Consider the following 13725-nt stretch of genomic DNA (forward strand, 5'->3'; position numbering starts at 1 on the left):
GGAGCCGGGCGGAACTTTTTCGGGGCAATGAAAATGTGGAGGGGGGGGGGCACCTGAATCCTACCTATTACTAAGCTGGGTTTTCTTTTGTTTTGAATAGGTCGAATATATTCTACCGAGCCTGTATAGATATTCCCAGGGGTACCGAGCTTCTGGTGTGGTACAATGACAGCTATACGTCTTTCTTTGGGATCCCTTTACAATGCATTGCCCAGGATGAAAACTGTAAGAATTTCTTTTAGCTCTGAATTCACATCTCAAAATACTTATTTGAAAGCTAACCGTTTAAGAGTGTTGCTTGAGACTCTTGAAATCCAACTCACCCTGATACGTGATGCAAATGTGCACGAGTCTGTTCCCTCATTTTCTTCTCCTCCTGTCCTTTGCTTTTTTACAGGGCATCTTATGTAAGCCAGTCCTTTCCTCACCTGTATTTATTGTCAAAGCCATTGTCATAGTTTTAAGTAGTCGCTGGTAGCAGTAACGAGGCAGCTGGTATTTAAAAAAAATTTTTTTTTATGTTTACTTACTTTGAGAAAGAGAATGGAAATGAAAATGAGAATGAGTCAGGCACAGACAGAGAGAGAGAGGGAGACACAGGATCCGAAGCAGGCTCCAGGCTCTGAGCTGTCAGCACAGAGCCTGACTTGGGGCTCCAACTCACAAACTGGGCAATTGTGATCTGAGCCAAAGTCGGAGGCTTGACCGACTGAGCCACCCAGCTACCCCTGAAGCAGCTGGTCTTTATTGAGCACATACTCTGTGTCTGGTACTGTGCTTGCCACCGCATGGGGTTACCAGAACAGCACAAGCTGTAACTCCTGCTCTGCAAGGGTACACGATCTTGCCAGAGTCACATCACAGGCAAAAATAAAATAATAAGAAAACGGTGCTGTCTACGTAGGGGTCAAAGCCCTCCAGGCAACTGGGTGCTAAGTAGTCATTGGAATGAGAAACAGTAGCAAAAATCATAGACACGTGACTGAGAAATTTGTCTTTGCAAATTTCCTAGTCTAACATGAACTATTTAATTTGTATCTTTATTACCACGGCAGTCATTATCTCTAAAAAAAAAAAAAAAAAGTCTTATCTAGGCAAACAGGACCTGGGAGCCGTTTTTATTAAAACTTTTGTTTTTGTTTTTATCAATTCTTTGCAAAGTATTATAAGGTGATTTCCAGGATTTGGAATGGAATTAGGTAATGCTGATGCGTTTCAGTGAGAAACACTGGTTTCACTGACACCATTTTAATAAAAAAAAATGGTGTGGCAATAAAGCCACCAAACTGATAACGGCTAATTGCAGTGAACTAATAATTTGTCATTCTGTAACAGAAAAAGGTGCAGAGAGAACAGATCTATTGAAGAAACTTCAGTTTGGAGGAAAAAAAGTGTTATTTTTCCTTTCCCACTTACTTTCTCACACACACACACACACACACACACACACACACACACACACACAAAGACCCCCCCCCCCCCAAAAAAAAAAAAAAAGTTTGTGTTACTCCTGATAAAAACGCTGCTGGTCAGATATTTCTTTTTCATGTTGTCTTTATTTTCTTTGCCCCCCCCCCCCCAAAAAAAATAGAACCCTCGGGAAGCGTATTGCCATCAAATTTCTCTTTCTACTTTACTCTAACCCCAAACCAATCTCCAATCAAACAATGAATCTTTGAACCTATAGTACATTCCTCTTACTTCCCAAGTTTCCATTGCAAAGTTTCTTTTCTGCAGTGATACTTGGGTTTGAAGGAGTGTCTGTTTTTGTAGGAGAAAAATCTCAGTGTTGGACATGGAGTGTGTGGTTGGTGTTTGAGGCAGAAATGGACAGGACACCAGAACGTTCTGTCTTCTCAGGACGGCTCCATGCCCCTGTTCCCCCAGACTAGACCGGAGTCCATGTACAGAGAAACAGCAGTTTCCGGCCCTCTAGCCTGCTGACATGGGCCTGTCCTGTGAACCTTGACGTAACCTCACCTTCTGAAGTGTGGAAGTTGATCCAAAAGCCTTCCAGAAATCCTGTAAGGTCTGCTGTTCGCTCCTTTACCACAGCCTGCTATAGACTCTGAAGATGTTACTGTGGTGTGTGTGTTGAGAAAGGTCTGAAGATAAGCTTATTGAAGGCTCGAGTTCTCAGGTACCTAGGCACATAGTCCAAGGATGTGTTCATTCATTGCGCAGATAGATGCTCATTGAACACCCGTAGTGAGCTAGTGTCTTCGTAGGTGCTGCAAATGCAGCAGCCAAAAAGCAGATGGGAATTCCTGCCCTCAGGGCACTTACATTCTAGTGGAGAGAGGCACAGGAATGAATAAATGAATGAATGAATGAATGAATACATGGCTTGTCAGGTGGTACATTTTGTAGAGTGGCCAACGCAGGGGAAGGGGTGAGGCATGCCAGGAGTTGTGAGTTGTGGTTGGCAGGAGTGAGCGGGGAAGCCCCTACCTGGAATGTGCCTTTGGGGTGAGATTGGCGAGGGAAGGATCAGCCACGTTTGCTATTTGGGAGAAGAATGTTCCAGGCGGCAAGATGAAAAGAGTGAAGGCCCCATGATGGGGATGTTTCTGGCCTGTTGGAAGGGTATCGTGGAGGTTAGCACGGGTGTTGTGGAGGGAGCGAGGTGAGGACGCGTTAACTCAGATGTGGGGTGGGACCGGAGCGGGGACCCCGTGGCGCCCAGGAGGCCCCTGTCGGAAGCCTGGCTTTTCCTCTGTTCGAGGGCCAGGCGGAGGGCGCTATGGCAGAGTTCTGGGCCGAAGAGTGAGATGTATTGGCTGCAGTGGTAACAAGATTACGCCGGCCATTGAGTGGAGACCAGACAGTAAGGGCGGAGGGTGGAGCAGGGAATCCAGTTCCAGGCTCCTGCAGGACTCCAGGGGAGAGGGGGTGGTAGTCCGGGCTAGTATAGACATGGTAGAGGTGGTGAGAAGTGGCTGGATTCTGGAAACGTTTTGAAAGTCAAGCCGGGAGTGCTTCCGGACACACTGGATGCTGAGCGAGAAAGAAAGGAGTCCAGGATAACTCTAAGGCTTTGGTCTGAGGAACTTGAAGAAAGGAATGGCCAGCTACTGAGTTAGGAGTCAGAAATGGAAACCACCGTGGAATTACTTCTATTTAAAAAAAAAAAAAAAAAAAAGCTTATTTATTTATTTTGAGAGAGAGAGAGAGAGAGCGTGCGTTCATGTGCGCAAGCAGGAGGGGGCAGGGGGAGAGAGAGACAGAGAGAGAGAGAGAGAGTGTGTCCCAAGCAGGCTCCACACTGGTAGCGTAGAGCCGGACTCGGGGTTCACACTCACGAACACAAGATCATGACCTGAGCCGAAATCAAGAGTTGGCGGCTCGAGCTGAGCCGCCCAGACGCCCCTAAGGTTTAAAAAATGGTTTCAGGTTATTTACTTGTTTTGTTGAGAAATAGTACACATGCACGTGAGGGGGAGCCATGGAATTACTCCCTAGGGAAGGCATTTCTTACCCTTGATGTGATCTCTGGGGTGGCAATCACACATTTGCAACATTGCTTGCATTTGGTGTTGCTGTTACATGGATGAGACAGATGTAGGGGTTGGGCTGGAGGATTTTGGGATCTTGTGTGCCGTTCACAGCCACCGACAACAGGGATCTGAGAGTGCACCCTCTGGTCTTGAGATTCATTGCCGCAGTGTTATCAAAAGGGTACTTTCTGGAAACACCGGATGCTTTGCTTTTTAATCCTTCTGTCTCATAGAGTCCGACCGTGTAAAGCACTCTTGAGGCTGCTGATTAGAGTATTACGTTAACTCCACCGGGATAGATGTTCAACCATTTATTGAAATCCTTGGAAGACAATGTGGAAAACTATAGCAGCCTGAAGTATCGCGGATTCGGTAGATAAATGAAGCGGCTCTTTTGGGTGTTGAGTTCCGAGCTCAAGGTGAGGGTGGAGGGAAGCTTCAAGAAAATTAAGTCATTGACTTAAACGCTCACCAGTGACAATCCCCCTTCCCCCTTAGGGTATTATAGGAATTTTATTTCAGTTCCTGTCTCACAGTCATATATCTGTCATGTGATTGGCCACCCAAGAAACCAGCAGAAAGCTTCATCAGATAGTGTGGGGGAGATATATGACCGTAACTCTGAGATGGATTCCCATTCCGCATGATTCACGGAGAGGGCTGGGAGTGCTTTATAATGAGGGTTCCTTATTCTGCACAGAGAAAATACTCTGCGTGATTTAAAAGCACAAATGTGTGAGAGGGCATGGGCAGATAATTTAACAGATAGCCTTCCACAGCCCTGAGTAATTTAAATCATCTCAACTGGATTAGCAATTCTAAGACCATTTTTATCCTACGGAGCGAGCCACAAAATAAATTAGGTACCTTAAAAAGCTTCTTGATACCAGAGACAAAATACCTCCACAGGGCCTCCTTCTCGTGCTCTGCACACACCAATTACTAAATGCCCGCCCCCCCCCCGATGAATATTGAGAATTTTTTTTGCCATTATTTGAAGGGATTAAACGTTTCAGCCAGATTTTTCTTTGTTAATGAAGTTGATACCTGGCCCAAGACATTCAAGGGAAATATGATTTTACTTAGCAAATGATACTTATTAAGCCCTTTCATTTATGAAAATATCGTTTTCTTCCCATGGTTCTTTCAACAATGAAAGTACACATTTCCTATTGAGCGTGTGCGGTGGGTTCAGGCCTCAGTGACTGCCCCCCTCCAGCGGCAGCTGAGAGGCGGTGGGGGCACACTCAGGTGCCCAGACAAGCCCCCGAAAGCCGCCTTGCTGCTCAAAGAGAAGGCATCGTTTGACACAGGCATTTGGGTTCTGGAAGCAATTCCTATGTTATTTTCTTTGTAAAAAACCATGGTTATAAATGTAATAGAGCTCCAAGCAGAGAGCCGCTCCATCCACCCTAGACCTTCCAGAAGAGCCCGAAGGAAAGCCTGTGTCGACAGATTGCATCCGCGAGAAGGAATGAGGCTCCCCAAAGCTTCCAGTGGGGGATTAGCTCCTGCGGAGTGTAAAGACCAGAGTGTATTCATATTCATTTCAGAGGAAGTGGAAAAAAAAAAAACCAGGGAATAAATGTTAAACAAGTCTTCCTGCTGCTTTTTCTGTCTTGGCAAGGGAAGCCAAGGTAACAAGAATGTGAGAGGCAGTGGCCGAGGCAGTGGGCGCACTGCCCCCTTCCGCTCCCCTCTTCCTCTTGATTTTACAGAGCAGAAAACAAAAAGGGGCACCTCTGCCTCATGCCCCTTACCCTGTCACACCACCGAGAGGGAGGCGCTAGGCCCAGGCTCAAGCTTACATCTGGAAACACGGAGGAGTTTCCATTCCAGTTGGGTCCCGCAGGGCCATCTGTGTGCCAAGCTCCGTGGGGAGGGTTGTGACGAGGTAGAGGAGCTCAGACCCTGTCCTCAGGTCTAGAAGAAAGCACTGGAACACACAGCGTACCAACCAGATACAACACAGGAACCGGGTGACATGGCCACGGCTGTGAGCCTTAGCTCGGGGGAATTGGGCTGAGCATTCGTGAGGTTGGTAGGAGTCCAGGCTCCAGGCCCTTTGAGTACCATGGGCAGCTGGGATTTGCCTCTTCACTTAAGCCCGGGAACTAGAAGTTCCTGTTCTCTCCCTGACTGGGGACTAGAAAAATACTACCCACAGTCCTGGAAGCCAAGGAAACGTCCGTCTCAGGCCATTGGTAAAAGCAGTGCCTGGGGTGCCTGGGTGGTTCTGTCAGTTGAGCATCCAACTTCAGCTCAGGCCACGATCCCATGGTTCTTGAGTTCGAGACCTATGACGGACTCACTGCTATCGTTGCAGAGCCTGCTTCGGATTTTCTGTCCCCCTCTCTCTCTCTGCCCCTCCCCTGGTCGTGCATGCTTTCTCTCTCTCTCTCAAAAACATAAAAACAAGCAAACAATGCCACACTCTAAAAGCCAGCCCTGGCTATGGGATGTTGTGGGGTTGATTTTGTACTGCCTGCCAGGTCTGGAAACCCTGGGCCAACAGAGATTGGTCAAGAACTGGAGAAACCTGTAGGGTGCTAAAGGAAGCAAAGAGAAGTCACCCCCTAGGGATGCCTCGGTACCTGCACAGGACTCCCAACAGAAGGCAGCCGCTGCTGAGAACGCATCTGCAGTGAGAAGTGACAAAAAACACAGGGAAACCCACTGTTGTCAGAGATTCGGTCTCTTTGGGTGCTTTGGAATGCTCTGGGGGTACCACCTAGATCCCAACCTTGCTATTAGATTGAGGCACTCATTCCCCTGGTGGGGGGGGGGGGAGATTAAGGGGCTGCTGGCCTCAGAGGAGTTTGTCTCCAGGAAGTACCTTCAGCCTAAGAGAGCCACTTTGCCCTTGGTCCTACTCCCCCTCTGTGTAGCCCATGTTCAGTGACTGGGCATTGTGGGTGGAGGCTACCAGGGACTGGTTCCCTTGCCCCAAAACAGGACGCCTGTGAAGGACCTCCATCTCCAGAATTGTCCCGTCTCCTCCCTGGACAGAGTTCTCTTGCCTCACTTCCCTAGAGGTATTGATCCCAGGAGCACTCCTCCGGGAACCTCGTGCACACAAAACTGCAAATCTGCATTTCAGTGCCTTTCCCCGGGGGACCCGATTTAGGTGTTCCGAGATTTGTGTCTTCAGTCCAGACCTCTGTACTGATCCCCACATTCCTATGTAGTTGTGTGCTCCGTATCTGTCCTGGTATCGGACCGGAGTGCCCAGCTGGGCACATACCGCTGAAACCATTCTGCCCCTCCTCTAGTTCAGTAGCTCAGCCCCATTCATCCAGTTCTTTCTAGAAACATTGGCATCTCACTTTTAGTCACCCTTCTATCTAATCACTTACAAAGCCCTGTTGATTGTATATTCTGGGTTTTTTTTAATTTAAGTGTATTTATTTACTTTTGAGAGAGAGAGGAAGACAAACAATCCCAAGCAGTCTCTGCGCTGGCAGTGGGACTCGATGCCATCAACCATGAGATCATGAGCTGAAATCCAGAGTCCGATGCTCAACTGACAGAGCCACCCAGGTGCCCCATGGCTTGCCATTACTCTTATAATGGGTCCCCAGGTCTTTAATATGGTAGCCTATGGGCCACACAGAGTCTCCAGAAAGTATTTCCTACGGTTCATGTCCCGTTTTATCAAATTAGAACTCACGCGTCATTAGACTGGCCATGACCCGTTCAGTTTGTTACAGACCCTGCGTCCTCCCTTGAGCTCCTGCTCACCTCAGCCTGTCAGGTAGACCCCGTAGCAGAGCTGCCCATGTTGCATCCCCTCACATTGCCTTTTGTTCCCCCTTTCCACCTGACACCTGTGTGCCTTTTGGCACTCACATTCAAGGTCACTGCCTGAGAGAAGCTGTCCCGCACCCCCCTCCCCCCACCTTTCCTGGAGCCTCTTCGTCTCTCTCATAGCATGCGTCACACTTGGAGCACCTGTGTCTTGTAAGTGCTCACGTACACGCCCCCCCCCAGCCCCCCCCCCCCCCCCCCGCCACGTTTTGTTCTTTTTGTTCCTTCTGAACCTGGGAGATGCCTTACAGTTAATGGTGCAACCTGCAATTAATGGGATTTTAGATTTGACGACACTGAGAACTCACTTGCAAAAACCTTTTGTTTGATAGCTCTCTCACTAGAGTGTAAGTGGTCTGAGGACAGGGGTCGGGGCTTGCTTTTCCCCCCGTACCCACGGCACCAGCAGCTCACGAAATATTGGCGGACTGAATGAATGGACAGAGGGTGGTTGTACGGATCCTGCATGGGCCCCTCTCACTGTTGTAATTTCCCAGGGTTTGCCAAGTTCGTGTTCTTCCTTGACTCTATACCCTGTAGGGCTTTGCCGGTTTTCCCTCTACCCCCTTAATCTTTGTCTGGTAGAAGGAAGAGATTTTCCCAGCTCACTGTGTCTTCGTGTGGAAACCCCTCATTTTCTAGGCCACTTTAGTTCATCATCTCTGGGCCTTTTGCAGGCGTCTGCAAGGTCTGTCACCTTTCCGGTCATTTTGTTCATACTTTTGGATTGCCATAGCCCATGGGGCTCTAATTTAGGAAGAATAGTCTTCTGTGTCCTTTAAATCCTTCTTTAGAAAAACTGTAATTTGTAGATACCAAGAGTCCTATGAAAGTGTGCAGGAACTCTGTGGGACAGTTTAGAGATCACATATGGTTGCTTTTGTGATAATTATTTCTTCCCGCCATTACTTTCTCCTCTCTCTACGTTATGTGCTCATTTGATTCATTTGTACGGACGATTCAATTGATTCACTCGTACAGTAAAGGATCCCATACCAAAAGTAGAGTCTAGAGTGTAGAATATAGAGTGTAGTTGCTTCTTCTGTCTTGAAAGCGTATTACCTTTGCTTTGAGGTGTCCCAGAGAAGGAAATAATGAGACAGGGCATAATTTTGTTCCAACCATTTTCACTGTTACTGCCTCATATTATTATCATTACCTCTGATCCCAAATATCCTAGATTATTTTACAAACTGGTATACGTTTTTATCACCCTGTTGACGTTGCTCATTAGAGTTAAATTCATTTGCTTACCCATTCTCGTGCTTAATATAAAGGTGAGGCAACCGTAACCATTTTTGAAAATCTATGAGGTTATTTTCCAAGAGAAGTTGGAAGTCAGAATTCACAATCTATACTTAAAGTATTCTTTATATTAATTTCCCCAGAGTGAAGTTTCTGGCTGGTTACCCTGCTCTCGTGCACACTGATGACATCTTCATTAGACAGTCTTTCCAACGTGTCTTCCTTTAGTCTGCCATTTCCCAACCTGCAAGAACTTAGTGTTGCCTAGAAATGTGTGTGTTCCCCTGTGCCTTGTCTCTTCTGGATAAGTTATAAACAGGGTACACAAAACGAGTTCTACACTGATCTCTGACAATGCTGCTGTTATCTTTTACTAACAAAGTGCTGGAGCGCCCGGGTGGCTCAGTCGGTTAAGCGTCCGACTTCAGCTCTGGTCATGATCTCGTGGTCTGTGAGTTGGAGCCCCGCGTTGGGCTCTGTGCTGACAGCTCAGAACCTGGATCCTGTTTCAGATTCTGTGTCTCCCTCTTTCTCCTCCCCCCGCTTGTGCTTGGTCAAAAATAAATAAACATTAAAAAAAAAAAACTACTAAAACATTCCTCCTGATTTTACCTGTTTAAAGAGTAACATTCAGGACGCCAGGGTGGCTCACGTGGTTAAGCATCTGAGTTTCGATTCAGGTCATGATCGCACAGTTCGTGGGATCCAGCCCCACATTGGGATCAGTGCTGACAGCATGACAGCACAGAGCCTGCTTGAGATTCTCTCAGTCTCCATCTCTCTCTGCTCCTTCCCTGCTTTCTCTCTCTCTCTCTCTCTCTCTCTCTCTCTCTCTCTCTCTCTCTCTCTCTCTCTCTCTCTCTCTCTCTGTCACACACACACACACACACACACTAGATGAACATTAGGGGTGCCTGGCTAGCTCAGTCAGTTAAACATTTGACTTCGGCTCAGGTGTCATGATCTTGCAATCCGTAAGTTCGAGCCCCGCGTCGGGCTCTGTGCTGACAGCTCAGACCCTGGAGCCTGCTGTGGATTCTGGGTCTCCCCCTCTCTGCCCCTTCCCCACTCATGCTCTTTCTCTTTCTCTCTCAAAAATAAGTAAACATTTAAAAAATTAAATAAAAAAAAACGTTCTGTGTGCAAAGATTTTCTTTTGAAAGTCTGAAACATATGGGCAAATTTCATATTGATTATACATTTTTGCCTCAGAAGTTGAAATTACGTGTAAATATTTATATACAGAATATAGACATATAAACGTGTATATGGGTATGTATCAGTATTTGTATAGTGTACATGTATATATGACATCTATGTTTATGTTTATCCTATATTTGCATACATGCCAAACCCTATGCTACCTATAAGATGTTCTTTTTACTTTTGAAACACAGCTGGTGAGTGATGAACGGTCTAGGAGTGTGGCTAAAAAAATGACTTGGCAGTTAGAAGGCTAAAGCTTCCAGGTCAGATGTGTCCTCTGTATGTGTGACCCTGGTCGAGTTACAGTATTGGACCTTCTGGGGCTTCAGCTTTTTTTATTTGTAATAAGAGAGGGTTGGATTAGATCAGTGATTTTGGAACCTGATTGTACATTAGAAGTACTTGAGGGAGCCTCTAAAAATGCAGATGCCCAGGCCCTACCAAGAGCTTGTGATTTAATTTTTTTAAGCGTATTTTATTTACTTATTTGAGACAGAGCTGGGAGGGACAGAGAGAGGGAGGGAGAGAGAGACTCCCAAGCCCTGCCAGCACACTGCCTACACAGAGCCTGCTGTGGGTCTTGAACTGATGAACTGTGAGATCATGACCTGAGCCAAAACCAAGAGTTGGAGGCATTTTAATGGACTGAGCCATCCTGGTGCCTCTGTGATTTTAACTTTTTAAAAGCCTCCCCTGTGAGTATAAGGTGCATTCAACTACATAGACTTCTTCCCAGGTCTGTGAATCTCTTTATTTTCCCTTCCCAAGACAGGATGGGCCATGCCGACAGAGTCCTGTACACAGAGCTGTTCCTTTTATTGGATGCGTGTCACAGCTGTGATTGTACAGAACACTGTCTGGGTTGGAAGGCCCTTAGCGGCAGCCCATCATCCCCCATGAGTCTCTGCATATGGTCTCTCCCTGTCCTCTCAAGCGTGGAGCCTCCCCGTGTCCACGGTCCACTACCATTTTCTCTTTGTAGTCAAGCACGCTTGAGTTTGCATGGTACGTGGGCATCTCAGCGATGGTCTGAGGGAAGGATGAGAGCCCTCACTTTGTATGTGTCCTCCCTTGTGGCCTTGAACCAGTGGCCAAGGGCCATAGGTTACTTCCCACGACCCATCTTTTGGCCTGTCAACCTCTTCAAATTTTTTGGCCTCTAATTTTCTTCTTTGGCCACCCTGTGACTTTTTTTTTTTAAACTTTTATTTTAATGTTTTTATTTATTTTTGAAGGAGAGAGAGAGACAGAGCATGAGCAGGGGAGGAGCAGAGAGAGAGGGAGACAGAATTCGAAGCAAGCTCCAGGCTCTAAGCTGTCAGCACAGAGACTGATGTGGGGCTTGAACCCACAAACTGTGAGATCATGACCTGAGCCGAAGCCGGACGCTCAACTGACTGAGCCACCCAGGCACCCCTCGGCCCTCCTGTGACTTTTAATCTCTTTGACCCCTGAAATAACCAGTTAATACATTTTATTGCCACAGTACTGACTTAATACAAGAATAATAGTTTGAAAGCATATTCTAATCACCTTTCACCCTGTGGATTGACCAGCGAGTGCATGATGTGGATTATTAGCACCGTAACAACTTAAAGAAAAACAGATTTCACATGTATTAGGTTTCCTTCCTCAAAAATGTTTCTTCTTTTGCTGCTTTTACCACCATTCCAGTTTACATCCATCTTCCTTCATTCCAGTGTCTTCCCTAAAATAAGAGTAATGGTGGTCGTCGTTGATGGATACTTCCATTATTGCATTTCCGTGTCATGACGGGGTTTAAAGATGAAGCCACTGCCCTTAGGCCTCAGCATCTGTGGCGTGGCACTTTCTACATTCTGTGCATTAACTTAATCCATAGGGGGACCGTTTTACATCTTACCAAGGATGCGGTTGTAGATGTCAACGTTCTGTACTTGCCACTGGTCGCAAGAGTATTAGAGAGCAGTGTGAAAATGGAGGCTGTCTCAACCCCTTAGCCCTGCTGCGGTTACTTTTAGGATTATGACTCCCACTGTCCTCATCTTACAGATGGGGAAGCTGAGGCACAAGGCGATTTTGAATAACTTAGATGAGATGACTAAGCTAATACAAGGCAGAGTCAGGATTCGAACCCAGGTCTCCCCGGTCCCAAACCCGAGTTGCCAGCGCTATGCTGTCTTCGACTCTGACCTTAGCTACTGCACCCTGTCTGTAAGTCACATCTGACTCAAACCCTTTTTTCTTGCTGTTTCTGTACAGAAACGGTCTCTGTTTCCTAGACGTGACGTATTTATTTATTTATCTGGACTTTATAGAGCCTCTGAGGTTTACCTCCTCTTGGACCCCTTGTTCCCATGGCGTCGAGAACCATGCCGTTTGGTCAGCCTGTCTCCCTCACCATCCTACTAAGGTGCCAGACTATTGTCTGTAGGCATCTTTCACCTCGTTCCCTTCGTCTTTCAGCCAGTTTTTCTGGAATGTCGCATGCTGGCAAGGTTCGGTGGAAGGCCTAAAATCCTGGGAGCCCAAATCTGTCTTCTCAGACATTGCTCGGGGTTGCCTTCTGTGGGCAGAACCCCCCCCCCCCCCGCCATTCTCTCCCCTCTCTTCTCCTTTTGCTGTTTTTGCCTTCTCGACTCTCTCCAAGCCTAGGGTGCAGTGTGGAGCCTCATTCTGGAGTCTTTATGTCTCTACCCGTAAGTGAACTGTGAGGCAAAGACGATGTGTAAACAACCCTGAGCGTATAGTATGTGCTTAATGAAGAGGCACTGAGTGAGATAGGAATTTGTGACATTAGTGCTTTCTTTTCCCCTTCAAGTCAAGTAATTTGGAGTCCAGAAAAACGAATGTTGACAATGGTGATGTAAAGGAATTTTTAGAAGCATGTGTAATGGTGCTTCTTGGAAAGGCTCACGAAACTGATCTTCTGACACTCTTCCTGTTCTCCCAGTAAACGTCCCCTCCACGGTCATGGAGGCCATGTGCAGACAAGACGCCCTGCAGCCTTTCAGCAAGAGCAGCAAACTGCCCCCGGCCGCCCAGCAGCGTTCTGTGGTTTTCCCACAGACGCCGTGCAGCAGGAACTTCTCTCTCCTGGATAAGTCTGGGCCCATGGAGTCAGGATTTAACCAAATCAACGTGAAAAACCAGCGAGTCCTGGCCAGCCCGACCTCCACGAGCCAGCTCCACTCGGAGTTCAGTGACTGGCACCTTTGGAAGTGCGGGCAGTGCTTTAAGACTTTCACGCAGCGGATCCTCTTGCAGATGCACGTGTGCACGCAGAACCCCGACAGGTAACCCCGACTCTTGGCCGCTCCCCTCGTGTTTGCTCAGTGAGACCCATTGCCTGCCTTCCACCAGGCCCAGGCGCCTCCCGCAGCCGCCCACGACGGGAGGTGTGTGCGCGCGTTCTGGAAGGTCAGAGATGAGTGGCGGGGCCGCTGATGGACTTTTTACTGTGTAGCCGGGCTACGGGAACGACAGAGGTCGCAGGGAGGGACCTTGCTCTCGCTTTCCAGACAGTTCTGTCCGGGTCTAAAGGGGAACAAAGCAGACGGCGCATGTATGAATATCGTAGATGGAAAAATGAGGTCAGGAGCATTAGAATCCTCTCTGTCTTCCTAAGATAATATAGTTGGCTGCCTTGCTTGCTGTCACAGGCATTTCAGGGTTCACCTCCAGTGTGCCGTGGGTATGAACTTAATTAAGTACTAAGAGGTAATGAATTGGAATTTTTTGCTTAGTACTATTTTTCTTCAGAGCGTGCAAACCCATAAATCCTGCAAAGCTGTCAAAAGGAAATACCTACTCTGCTAGTGATGTGGAGGAAAACAGATGCCACTTATTCAATAAACTAATATCCACACAGAAGAAAAATGTTGACCAGATACCTCAGAGTCAAAGTTGGTTTGAAAGTTTGTCAATAAAGAATTTTATGGCCATGAACTGAGGATGAAATTTAGCTGAACAAGTGAATTAAAATTTCAGG

The 13725-nt window shown here is 47.2% G+C and overlaps 1 protein-coding gene across 4 annotated transcripts in view; it reads left to right on the top strand.

Annotated features, from left to right (window-relative positions):
* PRDM6 (PR/SET domain 6) overlaps positions 1 to 13725 on the top strand; it is a 234860-nt gene that overhangs the window by 75876 nt on the left and 145259 nt on the right. For all 4 annotated transcript variants that reach the window (XM_045058252.1, XM_011283422.4, XM_045058236.1 and 1 more), the window contains exons 5-6: positions 101 to 225; positions 12688 to 13030. In XM_045058252.1, coding sequence (XP_044914187.1) covers positions 101 to 225; positions 12688 to 13030 — 468 coding nt within the window. The remainder of the gene's footprint in view (positions 1 to 100; positions 226 to 12687; positions 13031 to 13725) is intronic.

The sequence above is a fragment of the Felis catus genome, chromosome A1 (genome assembly GCF_018350175.1).
Source record: "Felis catus isolate Fca126 chromosome A1, F.catus_Fca126_mat1.0, whole genome shotgun sequence".
Classification (NCBI taxonomy): Eukaryota; Metazoa; Chordata; class Mammalia; order Carnivora; family Felidae; genus Felis; species Felis catus.